The sequence below is a fragment of the Mycteria americana genome, chromosome 1 (genome assembly GCF_035582795.1).
Source record: "Mycteria americana isolate JAX WOST 10 ecotype Jacksonville Zoo and Gardens chromosome 1, USCA_MyAme_1.0, whole genome shotgun sequence".
NCBI classification, from domain to species: domain Eukaryota; kingdom Metazoa; phylum Chordata; class Aves; order Ciconiiformes; family Ciconiidae; genus Mycteria; species Mycteria americana.
Genome location: NC_134365.1, coordinates 147,516,697 through 147,538,817, shown reverse-complemented (window position 1 = coordinate 147,538,817; position 22,121 = coordinate 147,516,697). Strand labels below are relative to the sequence as shown.

The following is a 22,121-nucleotide window of genomic DNA, read 5'->3' as shown; positions in this document are numbered from 1 at the left end:
TGAAAGTGAAGCTTCAAGAGGCAAATAGTTAAATATGGGCCATTCTCATGATGAAATTGGTTTGTTTAGTCCTATTGTCTATTTGTTTAGACAATTGTTCTAATTGTCCCATTGTTTAACTAAACAAAAAATTTGATGGAATTGATGACAAAAAATTCCAGTTCAGATACATCGCAATGCATTTGCAGTCTTCCAACAATATTGCCTTGAAACCCCATTCAAAAGCACCCATATAAAAATAAATTTTACAATGAAACAGAGGTTTGCGCTGAGTTACACAGGATGCACTCAACCTTACAAAGATTGATCTCTGAGCAGGCAGCTGACCTCTATATTCCCTGAGGTGTCTGCTAGGAACGATGATTTTCTAAGGAACAATGTAGTAGAAAATCCATATATATAGTTGGAACTACCCAGCAAATCTAATGAGAGAGTTTACATGATTAGTAGGAGGAGCGGCTCCAAAGTTCTTCATTTGAGAGAATTTGAATTGTCCAAGTGTCCAAGGTAGACCCTAAAACTTGGTCTCCACTCATTGAATTCAGCAGCTGACCAGCTTAATGGGAAGAGACTACCACCATAGATGGATTCAGTGATTACTACACGCTAGTTTGGTATGCAGCTGATGAAGTGATGCAGATCACCATGTCAAAGCTTACAATAACATACCGACAACATCTATAAGTCTGAAACGTGGTCCAGAATTCCCTTTAGCTCAAGCAGAAGATGAATGTGGCTAATTAACAGCCAAGGTATGGGAAAGACAGGCAAATTATTCGCATGCAAGATTGTGATAGACCCTGCTTTTTTTTAAGATGATTTTGATGACCATACCTTCATTGGCACACTTGTTCTAAAGGTTCATGCTAAAATACTAGTGTGTGCTAGGCTTTTACCACCCTTCTAATATATGAAGACAAAGAGCTGGATATCCATATGCTATATTAATCACATTAAGATGGTGTATTCAACTTCTGGAAATAGAAGAGCATGCCCTGGTCAGAGCTTGCAACTAATGTAGGTGGACTATAGCATCTGCTACAAGATTAACTGGAAAAAGTTCCTGTGTTCCCAAGTCACTGGGGATCTAGAAGTGATTTCTGCACAGCACGTGAGTAGACACGATGCTAATTAACGTGGGTTCTCCGCAGTGTGATCATGAACATACATCAGAACTAGCTGTCTAGCTTCTGCCTGCTGCACAAAGGACAGATTCTCTCTGAAGAGATCTGTTGTCCTTGCAGGAGAGCTGAAATGGTATGATCTGTCTGCAGTACACCTGCCACGCTTTCTGTGTCAATAACCTAACACCAGTCTTGCACCATCTCTTCAGGAAGGATGCTGAACTTCTCCAAAACTCCAGAATTATATGTGGCCACTGTCATTTAGCAGAGAATTTGTCTGCCATGGGCAAAAGTGACAGCAAGCCTCTATTACTCATTCAGTCCAGACTTTAAAATTGCACCTTGATAACAAGCTCCAGTGCATGAACCTTGGACCTTTTAACAAAGGAAACTTAACCTGCCCTCACTTTTCCACTCAGACTGCACTGGATTGTGCTGATTTGCAGCCTGTTGTTCTGCCCTGGAAGAGAGATGCTATACCCCAAGGCCTTCCTTTCTTCTTGTAACCCATAGGACAGAGAGACCACAGAAGCTTGTGCGACCTCCCCTTTCCAAAGCAGGACCCATTCATACCACTTATACCAAAGTTTATACTCCAGGCAACTGCTCAAGACTCCTTAGAAAGGATTTTTAGGTCATCTTCAGGCCCAGGTTCAGTGGACCATTACAGAAGTCTTCATATAACTGCCCTTACTGTGGTCTTTGGTTCTCAAGAGCTGGAAAAAATAGCAAGGATTGCCACTGTCTTCTTGCTGTTTTCTTTGCAGTCTCTGTTCCTACCGCTTCAGTTGCTGCCAGAGTGGCTCTCTATAGTGCTTCTGCCAAGCAGAATTACTCCTGGTTGCCTCAGGGTCTGATACAGCTGTTGGTAAACTTCCACCCTGCTCTCCCAGCTATTTTACTAGGAGCTTCAGATTATTTTCTGGGCACAGCTACTGTGTTCTCATTCTGTGTCAGATACTGACTGATCTGATTTTCCTCTAGTCTAGCTAAAACACTCCAACAACTGCTTTAATTAAAAAAAAAAAAATTATTTTACCTACATAAAACAAACGTAACAGAGGAATCCAAGCCATTACAGAGGAAACAATACACTCCTTTAGATCAGGCACAAGCATTTTTCTTCCCCTTCAGATCAGGGGAACCCATCCTAACCAGAAAAGGTCCATCACCCCTGCAAAAAAAAGGTGGAACCTCTACCAACTTTTCTCACTCACTTCCAAGAGATCTACCTCAATCACTCATCCCTTCCTCTGGGTAGGAGCCCTACATCAGTCTATTAAATACTGCTCATACCTCTTGACTGATCCTGAACACCCATACTCTGCAAGAGCAGAGTTAGCTACTTCTGTAAAGCAGCCTGTACACTTTTTATACCAGCTCTCACATATTGCTTGAATTAAGCAATAAGTGGCCAACCAGTGTGGAACTAGAAGTACTATGTGTGCTTAGATTGGAGTTGGATAAGACTGATGGAGAAGAGCAGAGTTTCATGGAGGCAATGCGACATAAATCTGAAGTTCCTCCTATGCAATTTGTGTGTTCATGAGACATCAGGCCGCTGTGACATCAGTAATAGCACAGCATCACAATGTACAAGCCAAACTAACCCAAAGCATGTTGTTTTGCAGTACTACAAACGTGATGACACAACTTTGGCAGGAGGAATGATGCTATCACAACTGAACTCAGTCTCAGAAGGCTAGATGGACCTTAGGAGTTTATATACTGTACATAAGTAATGGTTTAAGGAAGATCATCTAATTTCCATTCAAGTAATGATAACAGCTGTTACCTTTGAGGTACCTTTATGTTTTGGTCCAAAATGTTTGTAAACTAGATAATGCAGATCTTTTTGCATCAAGTGATCTTATAAGATGTTAGTGAAGTCAAGCTCTGTTTTTCAAGGTATTTGCAAATGTAATATTTATCAGCGCTGTGCTTATTATTTTACTCTATGACTAATCCTTAAGAACACTACAAATATTATATGGCAAGTATAATAATAACTAACTGAATAAGGCAGATTAAGTGCATTTAGAATTACCTATCCAAATACATACTTTAGAAAGGCATATGTAAATTTTACAATTAGGAGATTAAAATGACATGGCTAGAGAGAAATAAACTGTTTTCTTGAGATCTCTGGTACCTGTTTTTGTCTCAGTTCAACCACACCAGAGAGAGATTTTCAGTATAAAAATTGGTCAGGTTTGAGCTTTGTTTAGAAACTTGCCTGATAATTAGATGCAAAGGCTGTTAAATATATATCATTTTTCCACTGTGCAAGCATAAATTATTTCCTGTCATAAAATTCACTGTAGATGTTACTAGGCTGTATATAGATCAGAAATGGATATTTATAATTAGCCTGTATTTTTCTTCACCTCTGTCTTTGTTTCCAAGGGTTGCTATGGATAACTGTCCTCCCTCCTGTGTTCTCATTTTGCAGGTCTTGTGAGTCTCCCAAAGATGAATCCTCTCTTCCATAGCATTAAATATTTCTTCAATGACCTGATGAAGCAACCGAGGTGAAAATATGGGCAACACTGCAATAAGGATTACATTTTCTTGCTGTTAAACCTAAACAAAAGCATATCGTAGCCTTCCTGTGCCTTCCTAGGACAGCTGCCTCAAGCAGTGTAGGTAAACTGAGAAATATGCTAACAAGAGAAACATTTTCAGGAGTTTGCTTCTTCTCTAAACTCATATTTCCTTGGAATGCTAAAATTTACACCAAGAAGTATGCCCAATAGTTACGAATGACAAAAACATCCGCTTTCATTTACACCAAGCCAAAATACCGTATCCCGTTTCCTTCGATGGATATTGCCACAGTAATCCATTTATGGACTGATTTATTTCAACACGCATCTGGGAATGGTAAGAACTGCAATGAAATACATGCTACAAAATATTTCTGCCCAGCAAGGAAGGTTGCTTTCAGCTCAGCACTTCACGCTTTGAGAGACTAAGTTCTCTCAGAGAGAGACCCGGGCCCGGTGATGGCCCAGGGATTATTGCTACCAGAGAGAGCTCCAGCCCTTCTCCACGAGGGTGGGATGACACATGTTCTGCCCTCCCAGAGCCTGAAAGTTGTTGAATGATCGCTGAGAGGGGCTGGGAGACCCGTGATTTTGAGAAGCTGACCGCGCCCCGCTGTTAGGAGAGAGTGAACTTTTTTCCTGGAAATAAATGCAGATTCTGGGATTTCCTGCCCGGCAAACCCGGAGTGCTTATGGATCCCCCAGTTTTCAGGCAATCCGCACGACCCCTGGCAGCGGCCGAGCTTTCCCAGACTGTAGCCACACGCTCACCTGCCGGTTCTCCGGCTCTGCCCGGCACCCTGACCCAGCCGGCGGCAGGCTGGACCGAGCCGCAGCTCCAGCTCACAGCTGAGGGCTGCAGCGGCGGCCTCCAGCCCCTGCCTGGCCTTCGGCTCGCTCCTGCCCGGCCGCTGCAACGCACCCTGCTCTCGGCCGGACCGGGGAGCCGACACCGATTTTAAAACCCCCAAGGGAAAGCGAGAGCGGTGGCAAGCAGCGCTGCTCCCGCACCGGACACCCTGGCCCGGCGGGGCTCCCTCCGTCCTCCCGCAGACCACGTCCCTCTGCACATCTTCTCGCATCCCTCGGCCCTCCCGCATCCCCCCACGTCCTCCCGCGCCCCGCTGCCCACGGACGCTGGCAGCTCCCTCCGCCGGGGACCGCAGCTTCTGCTCCGTACTCCCCCACACCGGGGACCCCCCCACCCGCGCCCCAAAACGCTGCAAGCCCCCAGCAGCGGCACTGGGGCCGGCACGGCGCCTCTCTGCCCGGTGCCGCCTCGCCCCCCGCGGTGCCAGGGCGGAGAAGGGCGGCACAAAGCCGTGACGTCAGAGCAGCGGCGGCGGAGGGGGGGGAAATGCCATTGTTATGACGTCATCCTGCTGCCGTCCCCGCGCGGGACGGGCGCCAGGAGCCGCGGCTGCCGCCGGTGCCCGCCCGGAGCCGCCCCCGGCGGGGCGGGTCGCGCAGCGCAGCGCGGCGCAGCGCAGCGCAGCGCAGGGCGGGTCCCGGCGCAGAGCCGCTCCGGGTGCGCTGGGCCCGGGCCGCCGCCGTGCCAGCAGCTGTCGGCGGGGCGATGCGGATGGCGGTCGGTGCGGCAGCGGGCGAGGGGGCAGCGCAGAGCCCCGGCCCCGCCGCCGTGTCGCTGGGCTTGAGCGTGGCCGTGGTCTCCAGCCTGGTGAACGGCTCCACCTTCGTCCTGCAGAAGAAGGGGATCGTGCGGGCCCGCGGGCGAGGTAGGGGCCCCGGCGCTGCGGTGGCGGCGGGCGGGAGCGCTCCCCGGGGCTTCCCAGCCGCCCTCTCCCCTCCGCGCCGCCGCCCCCGGTAACCTCCCCGGTCTCCGGAGCGTCGCCCCCGGCACCGTGCGGGACGGGTCCCCCCGCCCCGGGAGCGGTCCGGCCTCCCCCGGGGCCGCTCCCTCCCCTCGCCCCCGGGCAGCCCCCGCGGAAGGGCCGCGGCTGCCCCGCGCTGCGGCAGCGGCCGGCCCGGGGAGGGTGGGCCGTCGTGGGGCCCGGCCCAGCCCGTCCACTCCCGTCCCGTCCCGTCCCGCGGGGGCGCGGAGGACAGGCGCCCCCGGGCCTCGGCGGAGCCTCTGCCTGGGGGGGGGGGGTGGGTCACGGTGTCGCCTGGAGCGGGGGACACCTTCCAGGCGGCTGTGCCGGGGGAGCCGGCCTCAGTTGGTCACCTTAAGTGTGTTTGGTATCAGAGGTCGATGACTGGAGCGCGGCGAAAGGGATGCGATAAACGAGCGGAGAGGCGGCAGGTGGAGAGCAATGAGGGTGCATTGAGCGGAGTCATCAGCAACAGCTTCCGATGCGTGGCCTGCGCACCGGTCTGCTGCCACGCTGTAGCACGGCACCGGGGACTGGCATGTCCGTGTGTGCACACACGGGTTTCTCCTGCCGTATCCTCGTGTACCTGTGGGACTTCCCTACCCGTTTCTCTGGCTCGGAGAGTTTCTTGCCATGAACAGCCCCAGCGCATCTTGTCACTTGTTTATTCTAGCTCCTCCACGGACGCACGCCACAAGTTACCTCAGTTGCGTGATGGTTTCTTTTTGTAGAGAAGAAAGGCACAGCGGTTACACGAAATCACTAATATTTTTTTTTTTCATATTGAAATCCCACACCTTGTTATTGTTTTCTGCGATAAGTGTATTTGGGAACTGACTTTGCTATCTAGACAGTTTAGCCAAGACAAACCTGTAAATTCACCGAGTATGAAGATTTTCTGTATTTTATTCTGAAATTGGAGCTCCCCAAAGCATGCAGCCTCTGAATAGCATTTTGCAAGTTGCATCTTGATGCTTTGAATATAGGAAAATGCAATCTATTTATTTGTTCTTAATATCATGCTTTTATGTGAGGGGAAAGTTGTAAACACAGGTTGCATGAGACCTTTCAATTGTATTTCTGTGGTCAATAGCCATTTGCTTTGCAGGTGATGGTGTCTCTGTGTGTGTGTGAGCACGTGTCCATAGGTTCTGGGAACTCTTTCTTATGAAATATCCTTTTTACTGACCTGGGCATGCTAGGTATTTTTGCTGTATATGTGTGTGTATGTAAATCTACACACACACACGTATTTGAGATGGTTAGTGTTAGAGCAGCAGTGCATTTCCAGTGCCTGCTGCATCTAGTGTGTTCAGGGTGGATGCAGTGGAGCAGAGCAAGCTTGCAACTATGTTACTACCAGCTGGCAGCCTGATCCAACAAGTTCATTTGGCTTTTCTGCAATGACCTTACGGTTAAGGGCCTCAGACAAACTACTGTTTTGCAAGCACGGTCTCCCTTTCCTTCCAAGGTGGCTGTAATCCATTTTTATTGTCCACAGAGAGATCACGTTTGCATCGTAAATACAAATCTTTTTTTGTAAGGGAAACAATGAGAAAACATGAGAGAAAGGAATGACTTTCCATCCCAAGGCAGTTGGGGAAGCTTCTGTTTCGCCATATAGGTGGGTCTATTTACTCCTGAAGAGCTTTCAGTGGAGCACCGGGTTAAGTGGGTGATGGGTATGTGCCTGCCTTCTCAGCACTGGCAGCTGTAAAACATCCTGTTTTGAAGATAATATTTATGTTTATTTGTGTATCTTGCCAAGAGATTCCTGTTGTCGTGCTCAGTGTGGAGCCATCCAGGCAAATGCCCTAGGTTTCTCTCTATTTAACGTTGTGAAGCAGTGTGGTTCTGCCTTGAATCTAGCAGTCAAGGCAGAACCACATCAAGGAGTTGTAAGCCCGAGATCATCAGTGTCAGATGATGTCTATTTTTCCATTGGCTTTGGTAGGTATTGTATAATTAACAAGGAGGCACTTCAAGTCCTTTCTGTCTTCTCTATTGAATCAATAATATAGTATCAATGCAATTAGTAATCCTTGCTTAGTTAGAAACAGCAGCTGGTGACAAATATTTTGCAAAGTTATCTTACTTGAGTCAATATTTTCTATAATTTGTGCCCCCAACAGTGTTTTTATTTTATATGCAATAACAAAAGTCTAAAAAATGATTACACCCACTCTAAAGCTGGCCATTTTCATTAGTCATTTTCCATCTCATTTCAATTATATAGTGTGATTTCCAAGCGCTTAATATTTTATACATCTCCAGAGTTATAGACTACTGTGTTTTTCTTTCATGTGGGATTTCAGGGTAGGTACAATATTGCTTACTGCTCCAGCAGCTCTTGAGAGAGCATCTTCCCAAATAAATGCGGAGCTGAATTGCTAGAAAGAGGAGCAGAATGTAAGAGCATAGCATGATTCCAAGGTTGTGCTCGGTGGAGGCCAGGCTTTAGTTTAGTAAGCAGTCATTAGCCTTGATGTTCTACAGAAACGGAACTTATAAAATGTGGTGCACAGGCTCCCCTGGCGCATCCCAAGGCAAGAGCCTATAATCTGACAATGAAAATAATCATCCTTGAGCTTAGGAGACACTAAGGGACAATCCAGAGTTTTTACTCCTCTCTTTGAAATGTGGCAGCATGTCAGGAATTCAGAGGCTTCGGTCATAGCATTTTCCAATGCTCAAATGCAGGAGGATTGGTCCACGCTACAGTACTGCCAAAACTGCGTACCAAAACAATTTCTCTGCTACAATTTCATTGAGGCTGTATTACCAAACTCATTGATCCAAATCATGTTTTGTTTCCATAGGTTTCCCATTCTCCTAGTAGTGGTTCTAACGTGTATGTGTAAATGGCATCCTCAGAAGCATTTGGTGGCATTTTGGATGCTCTTCTAAGTAATACCGCGTTAGCGTCGCATAGGTACTTCACTGGAAACCAGAACTTCCGACTAATATGTTGTCTTAAGAAGGTCCAACTTGGACACTTAGGCCAAATCTGAGCACCTTCTCTCTTGTTCTCCTCCCACTCAGTTGCCTTGAAGAAAAGGGTTAAGATGAAGGTCCTTAATAGTTGAGACTGTTGAAATTATTCTATTTTGTAGTTCCACTATTGCATTTTCATATTTTTCTAATACATCTTCCTATACTTCCTCTTCCAGGTACTTCGTACTTAACAGATATAGTATGGTGGTCTGGCACTATTGCAAGTAAGTAGCTTAAAAGGTTTGATTTTTTATTTGAAGGGAGAAGTTGCGGTTAGATGGTGAAATGAGACATCAGGAAATCTGGGTTCTCATCTTGACTCATGCTCATTTGTCACGAAATTCCCATCCCTCAGAAATATCTGACCTTCAGTAAACTCTCACTCTGGCTACTGTGTCTGACGGTGTTTGAGAAGGCAAAGAGCTGGGACAATCCCAAGTCAGACATCTGTCCAGATTTCCCAGCCGTTTGGTACTTGCAGCCCTCGGCAGCCACGCGTTGCTCTGACTCTGGGCTCCTGCAAGGTTTGTGTGCTGGATTGCGCTGGTCTGCTCAGTGTTTAATAAAAGTCAAAGTGAATAAGAAATTGTTGCTCTGCACAAAAGGGCTCATTGAGCACATGTTATTTTTTTAGATCAGAAAGTACTTATCCAGCCTCAACTAAAACAAAAAAAAATCCTTTTTGATTTCTAGTTTGACAGATACAGTTTCAGTTTTGCTTTTAATCTACAAGATTAATGTGAAGTCTTGTGTGGTGCTGATATGAGATCACTGTAATTTCACTCTTAGTATCTTTGTAACTCTGCTCAGGCTAAGTTCGCTCTCTGATGTGAATCCAGAGCATGGGGAGCAGCTAGCTTTCTCCTCTTGCAGTTCAGCCCTAGTTCTACCCACGAGCTTAAAATCATACCCCACTTTAGACTCTAACCCAGCCTTTTGCAAACTATTTGGAAATGTTCTGGTGCTGTTTCTGAGAAGTATATGCATCCAGTTGTGCCTCTTGTTTTGTGGCAACAAGGTAAGTCTCTGTTTTTGTTGTCTTCAAGCTATGCAAAAGGAATGGAAACTGATAGATCCCTTGAAGGACAAAGTTTACAGCAAGTGTAGAAGCCAACAGAGCTTCAGAGGAAAGTCCTCGGCTAATTTAACCTGAGTTTAAGTAGTACTTTGTCAGCTTCCTCCTCTGCCAGGATCACTACTGCCTCAGTAGCAATAAATCCGTGCATTAATCACTGCTGTTTATCGTTCATGAGGCTCCCATCTTGAATCTCCAAGCAGAAGGAGTTAAAATAAGAGAGGTTTTATTACAGGAGTCTATCTTGGTGAATCAGAGAAAATGGTTTCATGCTTAAAAGAGCTGACAGAATTGAATGAAGGCAAAATAGCTGAAGGGAATGATATCAGTTGGCTTTTGTCCAGTAGCTAGGTGCAGGTATTTCAAAACAAAACCTCAGTAAGTTTACAAAGGAACCAAGGGAAGAGTTGCTTAAGGATATTATAGATTCAGAATTGCAACAGAGTCACAAACAGCAATAGCAAGGGCCAGGTAGGCACCTATGCAGAGATGCAGAGATGCAGAGAAAGGTGATGTTTCGGGAATTAGCAACATCCCCAGTTATCTGGGTGAAATTATAACAGCTGACATCATTCTCTCAATCAGGGAATTTGGAGTTTGGATGACTAACAAAACCTGCATAAACTCTACCCACTTGTTTTCACAATATTTGTTCAGATGGTGAACAAGCATTTCTGTGTTGGCATGCTGACTCAGCATAACACTGCCTAACCATTTGGGGCCTTGGGATCCACTGGATTACTGAAGACTTCAAAGGAAGGGCTACAGAGTCTGCTAAGGGATTTTTTTTAAAAGTCAAAAGAGCGATTGCAGCATGTGTACAGGTATTTCAATGAGCATTAAACTAATTAATTGGCTAATTAATTAGTTTCAGTGCAGGTTTTGACAGCAGCATAGATGTGGCTGGTTTTTATAGTGGATACATCTATGCTAGCGTTTTACTGCAGGTGGGGAATGCACTTGTGAAGCGAATCTCCTGTTTGTCTCCACGGATTGGGCTTGCTTTCATGTTGTGGAGCAATGTTGGAGCTCCTGAACTGGACTTTAAGATGAAACTAGGTGGGAAGATGCACTCTAGGAACATGCCTAGCGCACACCAGCTGCAAATAGACTTTCAGTCTGTGGGAGCAGGCTGAAGTTAGTCTGAAATAAAACGCCTGACATGCGTAGAGCAGACATCTTTTGCTGTACAGATCTACTCCTGGTCTCCTTGCTAATGTAGACATGTCAGTGTGCATCAAGTTTTGTGTTGCACTAACTTTGGGGATATTGGTACTCCGTTAGCAAGCTTAAAGCTTGGTGTGCCTTCAAGAACTGAAGCCGTGAATTGACTTACAGCATTGATGTATCTGGAGGGGAATTTCTGTCCAGAGAGGACTGAATAGGTTGGCAGCAAAGGTCCTCAACATAAGGTAGATGGTAATAATTTCTGAGATTCTTTTTTTTAATTGGTCTTAATTAGTCCTGGTCTGTTGTTCATGGTGGTAAGACACTTACTATTACTCCATGGTGATACTGAAAACTTCTGGTAAGTTCAGTTGCCTTACAATATGTGCAGTTTGACTGAAGCTTCAGAGACCTAATTTATGGATCGGTGTTGGTTCTTCCAACAGAAAGTTAAGGCAGCTGACCTCCAAAAAAAAGCAACCTTTTGTCAGAGTCACTTGGAAATGTATGTAATCTGCAGAAACACAGTGTGCTAGCTGTGTCCCGTCCTCCATGCAAGATCTGCCCCAGTGCCTTCACATGCCTTGAAGAAAACGCCAAAGTTGCCACGTACGTCTGCTGAAAAACAAACCCGAGGCTGATAGCTGAGTTACGCTGTTCCCAGGGGCAGGGAGAATTCAGGAGACCATCACTGACTCTTGTGCTCTAGAAATGCTGCTCATTAACTTCTCTGGCTCACTCCTGCATGTAGAGAATGCCTCAGTGAATTGAATTAGTGTAATTTTGCCACACTCTGCCGTTTTGTAAGTTTGTTTGTCTCCTTCGTGCTTCCTGTGGGTTACACAGGTCTTCAGCTCTAATGGTAATGTCAGCTAATTTGGTAAATTAATTAACGTTTGCACAGTGCTTTGCAGGTGTAAAGAACAGGATGATGGTAACAGTATTTGATAGTGGAGGGCAATGCCAGCCTGAGCATAAAGACAGCTTGGATTCTTGAAATGTTTTTAAATGCTGATAATGGCTCTTAACATCAACTGGAAATTTGAGCTGTACATAATTTGTGTTCAATCTCAAGGTTCTTGCCAGTTACCGCAGACCCTGTAACTATGCAAGGCTCATGTTGACCTATTATAAACTTGCCAGCACTTGCAAAACCATCCAGCTTTTCTTTTTTAACTGAAAACTTGAATGCATGAACTGTTTATCACAGCTGTGATGTGCAATAGTGTGGTACATCTTGGAATTTGCTTTTGTCGGGGGAAAGAAAAAAATAAGATTGTGAGGCTGTTATTGTGACTTGTCAGGGATCTGTTCTTTTTACAGTGGTCAGGAATTACTTTTGATCTTATATAGTGGTATGAAAATTTGATGTGGTCTACTGTATAGTGAAGAGCCCTTATGCATGTGCTTAGCATTTCATTGGTAGATTCCTTTCCTCAGTACTGTCCTTATTTTCCCCCCAAAAGGTAACACTGCTGCTAGGAACTATAACCAAGTGCATTCGTGTTACATGTATGCATGTTCTAAAGCGGAAATCATGGGTTATACATACTTTTAGCCCTCCTCATATAGATATTTGAATGTAATATTGAGATGTTTGAGTGTAATCCATGAGTGTTTCTAATTCATAGTCTTATTTATATTCAGCTAAGAGAAGTTGCAAATGAGATTTATCGTGCCCTCTTGGATCTTCTTGGGTGGCAAATATAAATCCTATATTAAAAAAGAATTTAAAAATATAGAAAAATTCCAGCCATTTTGTTTAAGTGCAAAATTAACAGAGCTAAGCAAATTTGTAACATCTGTTTTCCAGTTAGGTCAGTCTTTCCCAAACAGTATTGGGTAAGTTTTCATTACTTCTTTTTACAAAGGGATTTAAAGGCTTATTTCTGGTTCTCTTGACAGTGGCTCTGGGTCAAATAGGGAATTTCTTGGCCTACACTGCAGTCCCAACTGTGCTAGTGACGCCCTTGGGAGCTCTTGGCGTTCCATTTGGGTAAGAGTTTGCTTTTCTTGGTCTTATCTGAATGTTACTACTTAATAAAATGTCAGACAGACTCAGTGATCACTGGAGGTCCACTGAGAAATTGTCAGGCTTATAGGTGTTAATGATGTGTTATAATGTCACCTATTCCTGTTTTCCCAGCACAGTGGCGGGGGGGGAGGAGGGGGGGGCAGTGGTTAAGAAAGGGTTCATGAGTATCTTCTGCTTTAACTATCACTATGATCTAGAACAGATAAACTTTCTTTTTTCTTTTTTTTTTTTTCTTTTTTTCCTTTCACTGTGGTTGTTCTGGACTCTTCTACTTATTCTTTTATTCACAGTTCCCTTACTGTGTAGATCTGTCCTTTTGTCTCACATTCTTTCTCTCCCCTGCTATCCACAACCCACATGTGTTTATTGATGCTGATTTTCATTTAATTGGATTTGGCCCCATTTGTTTCCTGAAGCGGGAGTCCTTTGCATATGCATGCCCACAGCTTCTTGAATGTTATGTTCATGTGAAGGGAGGGAACAAAAAAGGCAGTGAGTGTTCCCAAAAGGATTTTAATATGCAACTAAATGTTTTGTGAATAGTTGAATTACAGTTGTGAATCTACTGCAGTGAAAAAGTACAATTCTTTAAAAACAAAGCTGTGCATTGACTCGAGATTTTTCTGTTGCCTACTGTTGGCTGTTGAATTGTGTATCTGACTGCACTGGTCATCTACTTCAGAGTGCAGATTGCTTTGCATGGGCTTCATGGCTGTCTTTAGTTTTAAACACTATGAAGCACGCTGATGGTGGTCTACTAACCACCTATTATTTTATCCTAGGCCACATAATTTTGTGTATTTCGGTCAGCTGTGTGTCTGAGCTGAGCCCTGTGATCTTTGCAACCAAAGGCCACTTCTATCTCATGACTGCGTAGCACCTATAAAATGGGGCTTCGTGACAGCTCACCAAATTGTTAACGGGTAGATATCTGCCTCTGGTGCCAGATGCCTGGTTTGGGGGTTTGGCTTTTTTTGGAGGTGGTGATGTGGTGGTGTTTTTGGGGGTGTTGTGGTTGGGTTTTTTGTTGCGTTTTTGGGGTTTTTTTCCTGAGATGAAACGTTAAGGATTGAGTAAGACTGAGACTGGATGAATCTTTCCTAAGATAAGTCAGAAATGCATTTTGAGGATCCACCAACATTTCGTTGAAGATCCACCAACATTTGATACTATTCCTTTAGGAGGGAAATTCATGTGGGAGATCGCTGTTGGAGCATTATTAAGATGATGTAGTCAAACTTTTAATTTTCTTCCTCTTTGAAAGGTCCATTTTAGCTTCTTACTTACTGAAAGAAAAACTGAATATTCTTGGCAAGCTGGGATGTTTGCTGAGCTGCGCTGGGTCTGTTGTTCTCATCATCCATTCCCCAAAGTCCGAGAGTGTAACAACTCAGGCTGAGCTTGAAGAGAAGCTTACAAATCCAGGTACTTTGTTCTTTTATTAACTCATAATGATTTTGTGAGATTGATCAAGAGCATGCAGGAAGAAGAGACTTACCACTTCCATCAGGTAGAGGAAAATTGACTTCTGAAGAAACCCTGATGTGACAGAGGCAAACCAGTACAGCTTTTGTGTGGGAAAACTATGCCTTGCTGTACTATGCTTGGAACTCGGCAGATTTATTGATACGTGTGTGCAGAAAGGAAAATGTGGATACTTTTGAAAACATTATCCTGCACAGCAAGCTCAGAACAATGGCCATTTGAACTTGTAATTTTCTAAAATTATGAAAAAGTGTATCTTGCTACTTAGAGATGAAAGGTGTAATTCTAGGATCTCTATTTAAGTTGTTTTATACAAAACAAAAAATACCGATTGTCTTCTGTTCTTTAATTCTGCATTTGTTTTTTTATTAAAAGTTTATACTAGATACCAGTTATGTTCCAAGCAGATTTCTTGGCACAATAAAGGTGTGTAGAAATAAGCTGTTGAGACATATGCTGAAATGCCTGTTCTTTCTCACAGAGAATGTAAAGCCCCACTAGCTCCTGGAGGACACAGACTAGTCCTAATACATGCCAGACCCACTTTTATTTGTCTTGCATAAGAGCTAAACTGCCAACTGTTGTTAATTGCTTTAGGTGAGAGAAACTCAAATCTATAACATCAGCTATCCAAAAAATTTGCAAACGAAGAAAACAAACACCCTGGTCTAAATTTACCATTTCAGTCTGACCACAATGAATTTGAAATATATTTCTTTAAAACTGAAAAGCATGAAATGTTTGTCATCAGTCTAATCTGTGTACTGATGCTATAATGTAAATGATATGGCCTCCCAGTTCTTCCAGCTCTCCCTACTCACCTTAATGGGATCTAACTTTATGTTTAAGCTCTTTGCTAGATCCACACGCCATGCTTTATTGAACTGGTTATTAATGAGGTGTTATCGCTGCTGTCTGTCATAGGGGGCTTTAAGGAGTATAATCCTGATGGAAGAGAGAATGAAAAAAAAAAAGCCATCTTAAATCCAGTTCATGTGCAACAGTGTGTATTTTGTGGTGATGATTTGTTTTACCCAAAGAACGTGACAACATCATCATTTGCAGATGCCCACAACATCTCTAAAAGCTCAGTGATTTGCATCTATATTCAGTAGCAAATCTTAATCCTGGTGTATACCTGAAGTTCACTGGTATGACATGATTTGCCTGCTAAAATCTTTAGAAGACCAAGAGTTCTCACCTTGCTATGATCTTGTTTTCTTTTTGTTTTCCAGTTTTCGTGGGTTATCTCTGCATAGTGCTGCTAATGCTTCTCCTGCTTATCTTCTGGATAGCTCCAGCTCATGGACCTACTAATATCATGGTTTACATCAGTATTTGCTCTCTGTTGGGCAGTTTCACTGTTCCCAGCACAAAAGGCATTGGGCTGGCTGCTCAAGATATCTTTCACAATAACCCCTCGAGTCAAAGGGCTCTGTACCTCTGTCTGGTACTTCTGGCAGTATTAGGATGTAGCATTATCATTCAGTTCAGATACATCAATAAGGCACTGGAATGTTTCGACTCCTCTGTGTTTGGTGCCATCTACTACGTTGTGTTTACCACCCTAGTCCTGCTGGCTTCGGCCATCCTTTTCAGGGAATGGAGTAACGTAGGAGTGGTAGATTTCTTGGGAATGGCTTGTGGATTCACCACAGTATCTATTGGAATTGTTCTTATACAAGTCTTCAAGGAATTCAACTTCAATATCGGGGATTTAAATAAACCTAACATGAAGACAGATTAAAATACTTTTTCAGGGGAAACTGGATGGCTCAGGGAAGGATGCAGAGTCTTTCATTTCTAGGTCACTGATTCAAATATGATTCAGGTTGGTAGTTACCCTCTGACGATTTGGTGGCCTATGTGAAATAAATTGGAGGCCTCCATCCAGTTTCAAAGGAACAGTTGTCCATGTACCCCAGTCAACACAATAAATGACCTTAATTGGAACCACTGATTGAGTCAGCATAGAGACCGATGTATTTCCTTACTGTAAAAGGCAATCCATCAGAAAAGATCTGGGGATATTCTGACAGACCTGTGTGTGCAAGCTTGTATTGTGGCTTCTGAGGTAGTGTTTCTGTGGGCAGAGAACATCAGTTTCTAATGCACTCAATCTGACACCTTTCATGAGTGATGTATACCTTAAAATATGGGGGGAAAAAAAGTGAGTGGAACAATTTGTTAATCTGAATATAGCAATGTGTTCACCGTCAAGGCTGTGAATTCTGAGACAAATGTTGGTTGAACTGTGGACTGCAGATTTGTCCTTTGTAGTGACTGTCTCGGCAACTTGGTCTGCCATGCGGTGAAGACACTGGGGAGTTTTAAATGGAATTCTTTATACAGAGCAGCGGACCCTTAAAAATCTTTCACTAATTACTTATCAGCTGATGGTAGTGTCCAGGTATGCATTTTTCTTTGTAACTTATGTGCATTAAGACATACCACATTCATCTGAGAGTTCTAATTGGGAGCAGACAGAAAGACTGTGAAGGATGTGGAAATGATGCACAGAGTCATTGCCTATGTGGTGGCTTATTTGTAAGCAGCTCAGAACTATTTCAGTGCCTTTGTCATCCAAAAATACTGCATAAATGTGAATGTATTTGTTTCAGATGGCCTGTACCGGTTTAATAATTCAATTTCACTGTCTATAATATCGGACTGTATTCAAATTCTAAACAGTAAAGCATCCAGAAGGAGCCACACATTTTTGGAAGTATTTACAAACCTGAGCTGAAACCCTTAGATGCCTTGACAGCTTCTGAAAAACCCATAGTCATAATGGGAAGAGGTAATCTACAGTAGGACTGTTTAAAGCAGTCCAGCATACCTTTATTTTAGTTAAGTGACTACATATAGGAAACCATTTTGTGAATTAGCTAATAAGCAGGGACCACAAAAAAGGAAATTTAAGAGAGAGAAGAGCATGAGATTTCTCGTAGCTCAAAAAAGATGGTCTGATCCTCTTGCAACGTGGGAAAAGGAGGTTAAAGACTGAAAAAGCATAGGCATTCGGAGAGCCAGTTTCAGATAACCAACAGGGATATACATCCAGATCTAGTAATGTACAGACCTGTGTGAACAGTTCAGCTGTAATATTTTGACAAGTAGTAGAGATAGCTTAAGCTATGATTGGAATGATTCTGAACTGCTCAATTTAAACCATTTAGAGAATATTGATACATCAAAGAAAGAAACAGTTAATTTTCATGTTCTACTTATATTCGGTAGTTAAAACATCACAAGTCAAAAACTTATAAGGAAAGCCTGAAAAGTAATGAATGTTGGTTTCCATTTAAGTACAAAAATGGAAGGGTACAGTGGAACTCGACATCTCTAGTTCAGAATGTCTCTTGAAACAAACAAAAACCCCTAACGTGATTATGAGACAGTATTTGAAAAAGTTCACGATGCTTTATCAAGAAATCATGAATGTAGCTTTGTGGCTGGCTGACAGGAATGTGGACTTCGATTAATGGGGAGTAATACTGTCCACTCTTGATATTTTTTGTTGACCCGAATTAATGTTACCTTAAAACTCAGCCTCCATTTTCATTTAAAAGGAATATTATAAGCCCTTCTGATGGCAGCAATAATCATGAACAGTGAATCCTAAAGATCTAGTATTCTGAAGGGACTGTTCTGAGGGAGTTAGAGCCCCACTGTGTTATTTGGAAGCTTGTTTTATAACTCCAAATTGGGGGGGGATGACTCTGAGTTGGCAGTACGTTGTTACAGGCCAGCATGGAAACTGGGTATCTTGGTGAAATAAAATAGTGCTAGCAGAGAAGAGGCCATATTCATGGATTTTCAAATATTGTGTATGGTTTCTAGAAAGTTTGAGAATTGTAGATGAGGGGAATTGGACTATGAAAGCTGGTTAAAACTAACCTCTTGTCCATTATTGATTGGAAGATGGTATCTTGGTTCTCGGCAGACAATTATGTTTTGTCATATTAATTCCCTTTTTTCTGATGGAAACTGGAATTGCACATAGGTTATGAGACCTGTAGTGACCTACTTTTTTAAAAGTGTTAGCTCTTTTCTGAAGAAGTCAAGTTGTCTTTTCAAAATTCAAATTCAGAGTTCGAGTTGCATGTTGGTTTTGTACTAGCCTTTAATCTCTGAAGACTTCTGCAAAAATCTTTGGGTGAGAATGGAAATGATTGTGGTCTCATCTTAGTCCTCCTTTGGCCATATTTGTTTGTCTTGTTTTGTTTTAAAATTAATTCCTATTTATTTAGAAAGTGCCTACCCTAGTATGTTAGGTGTGTATGCAAATTATTAGTAAATATTAGATTCAAAATAACTTGACTGCCCTGTCTAAACCTTGCCATTTTCTGCACCACACACATGAGTTTACTTGATAAGCACTCACTATGCAGAGTAAGAATAAAGTAGCAGCTGTGTTCTGTGGTCCTCTGACCATCCTTACAGCTGATAAATGTCTGCATAGGCTGCTTCTCTTCTCCCCAGCTGCTCCTCATCTGTGATGAGCTTTCTAGAAATGTCTAGTTAACCTTGCTATTTAAAACAGAGATGTCAAAAGCCAGCACGTAAGGTGAAAGAAATTCTCGTGGCCTTGCACATCATTTATATCTGCAGCCTTTTACATCATGAATGCTAAATAATGGAAACCTTTATTTTTGCTACTTTGTTCAGTATGCAGCAGTGTTCTTTTGAGTTTTGCTGTACCTGGATCTGGTTCAGTTCTAACTTTAGAAATGTATTAGCATTTTCTGTTGTCACTGTTGGTATGATTCTTCTCCCCTCCATCCCACGCCCTCCTCGTTCTAGGTGTCCTACCTTTTTTGGTCCCGTTGCTTTTCTGATTTAAAAGGAGGCACTGTTGAAGTTGAATTTTAGCCATTCCCTCTTTTTTTTTCACCCCTTTGACAAGTAAGCACTTTGAATAAGATAGATATGTGAGTTCCATCATCTCAGGGAGCAAATGTGCATAGTTGTCTCCTGAGCTTTCGTGTCCCTCACGGGTCTGCCCTTTTCACGTTCTCTTTGCATTACGTCTATCGATAGCTACGAGCCGGATGACTTCAGTTCTGATTCCAAAGTAGAAGTGGGAGAGGCTATACATACAAAAAGTGGACTCATGACAGTGGTGGGATGCATTTGAATTAAATTCAAATCCATATGAAAGGCATTTCACTCCCTATGTCTGGCTTCTATTATACTTGTCAAACATATTTACTTGGTAGTCACTTGAAGATAGCTCTTTGATCATTATCCCTTCAGTGTATGGAGGATTTACATGTGTCAGTCATGATCTTTATTAGGTGTCAAACACAAAAATCCCTCAAACGTTCAGTAGAAGAATAGAAACTTTTTTGATACAACAAAAAAAAAATTTGTTACACCTTAAATACTTATGTAAAAAAGAAAAATATCTAAACAAGTTATCTGCTGTATTGACTTTCCAGGACTCTGTATGTGTAAATAGAGCCTATTTATTAGTGAGCTGCAACTAACATTAATAACCTGTCATATCACAGTTTGACAAGTGAGGCTTCCTATTAATAATCTCGGTTTATATTGAACATAGGTATTTTTCTGAAGTAACTAGCACTGAAAAATGAAAACACTGGATTTTATCTGCTGAAATACTAGAATCTGAGGTTTAGCTTTCCTTTTTAGTTAAAAAATAGGGGGGTTGTATTTGAAGAAAGTTTTGGGGTTATTAAATATGGGCTGCTTAAAATGGGCCATTGTTTGCATTATACCCTTCTCACCTTCTTGTTTCATAAATATAAAACATGAAGGATTCTACAGATCTTTCTCAGTTGTCTTGAGATGGTGTAACTCCTGAAATTTTACTGTAAAATCAAATGTTATCACGTTTATTTCCTGTTATCTTTTCTTTACAGAGATTAGTCTTTGTAATAACTCTTTGGTGCTACTGAATATGGGCTTAAGTGATGCAGAATTTTAGTGTGTATCATGTTAGGCACCAATGATGTCAACAGTTATTATTACTAGTGCCCAAGTGTTTCAGACAGCAGTGTTGAAATGTTATGGATTAAGAAATCTTTTTTAAAAGCTGCAAATAAGTATTTTTTATTGGTTTTTTGTTGTGGTTCTCCCCCCTGGCCCGCCCCCCCGGACAGTTGCTCCACAGAGTGGAAAATATTACATAAAGGGGGTATTTTTGAGTTAAATCCTTTTTGAACTGTAGGACTTCCTCTTTTTTTTTTTTTTTTTTAATTTCCTGGAATGTAAAAAATCATTCTAATGGGATATGGGGAAAAGGTGGATGGCAACAAATATACAGTGTCAGGTTTGGTTGCTTCAATGCTATATTGCAATATAGTTACTACCGATCACATAAAAATGGTTTATTTTATTAGCTTCCAAATAATGTATATATAGATTTGTTAATGGCTTACAAGTCAAGCTTACTCTCTTTGCTTTTTAAGAAATAGTTATAGGCATGTTGTATTTGCCTTGTGTAAATTATAAAAGGCTATTTATTAAGTTTTCTGATAACTAATCTATTTATTAATCTGTATTGTTTTAAAATAAATGATTTATTTCTAGCTCAACACTTGTTTTGTGGCTCCTCCTCTTTATCACATGGGGGGAAAAAATCACTTTCCCACACATCTAGCTGCTGTACAGCCTAATCTCAGTTCCTAAGCCCAAACTATTTCCATTACCCTTTAATAAAATAGCAGCCTTGCTTTTACTGAGAGTAACAGATTCTTTCATGTGTACAGATCAGTTGCCACATGAAGGGCTCAGTTGTCATATAGTGGTGTCTACCAACAAGCTGGAGGCTTAATGTCTTCATTGTACTGAAGTTTGCTCACAGGTAAAATGGACGCTTCTCTGGCAGAAATGTTTGTTGGGGCCTAAGAGTCACTTCAAAGTGTGTCTTAAGGGTTATCATGTGCTCTGTTCATGTGTTTCTGTCCATTGGCTACTTGCTAGAGCTTTTATTCCAAGATCTGCTACTCTACAGTTGGGTGTGCATCGAGTGGTAACAGCTGTAAGCAAGTCTGTGTCACCAGCCTAATTTACTGTCACAAGAGCTTCCTGCAGAAAGAATCACTTGGAAAATTACAATGGCTGCCTGTCTAATCCTTCATCTGAAATTCCTAGCTCCTCATATCAGGTACTGGCAAATATGTGACTTTCAGGCATGAGGGGTTTGGGGGTTTGTTGTTGTTGGGTTTTGTTCTTTTTTTTTTTTTTAAATGATGGGATTTATGATTAAGAACTGTTTTCAGTCTTCGCGCTTATGTTTTAGGGGATGCATCAGTATTACTGCTGGTCAAAATTGAGTTATTTTTGAACAAGGAAACTAACTCCTCTCTAATATAAAACATTGTATGCAATGGAAAAGGTTGGCATGGATTCTTTACTGGGTATGTCATTGCAATTTTATTTTTAAAGGTGTTGATGATATTAATGCAACATACAAAGATAGACCAGAAAACTAGAGAGGCTTTCCTTTCTACATGCAGCATCTCTGATTTTTAAGTAAACAGGATAAGGAGTATGTATTTTGAGAACATGTTTTTAGCAGGAAAATTCAAGTCTCTGTTCTCTTCTTGTGCATCTCTGGAGTTAGGCCTCTAAGGCAGCATTGTGGTAAAGGCAAGTATGCCATTTACACCACCGTTATTGGTGAAAGTCTGGGACGTAACCAGTCCTGAGCATATGTATCTCACCCACACAGTTCATATGGGAAGAGTGTTAAAGACCAAAATCTGATTGTTCCAAAAGGAAAAAAAAAAAAAAAAGTCCCATTGATTTTTTTCTGAGGTTTGTTCTAAGAGCTTAAGTCTTAAGCAGAGTCCCTTAAGTCCCTTGTATGTGATAGTGCAACTGTTGTACGAG

At 42.3% G+C, this 22,121-nt stretch overlaps 1 protein-coding gene across 1 annotated transcript; it reads left to right on the top strand.

Annotated features, from left to right (window-relative positions):
- The first annotated feature begins 5,089 nt into the window (after positions 1-5,089).
- Positions 5,090-21,355, top strand: NIPA1 (NIPA magnesium transporter 1). The gene is made up of 5 exons (XM_075523433.1): positions 5,090-5,406; positions 8,673-8,720; positions 12,644-12,734; positions 14,038-14,198; positions 15,494-21,355. The coding sequence occupies exons 1-5, from the start codon at positions 5,247-5,249 to the stop codon at positions 16,003-16,005; spliced, it is 972 nt and encodes a 323-aa protein (XP_075379548.1). The 5' UTR covers positions 5,090-5,246; the 3' UTR covers positions 16,006-21,355.
- Positions 21,356-22,121: the final 766 nt, after the last annotated feature.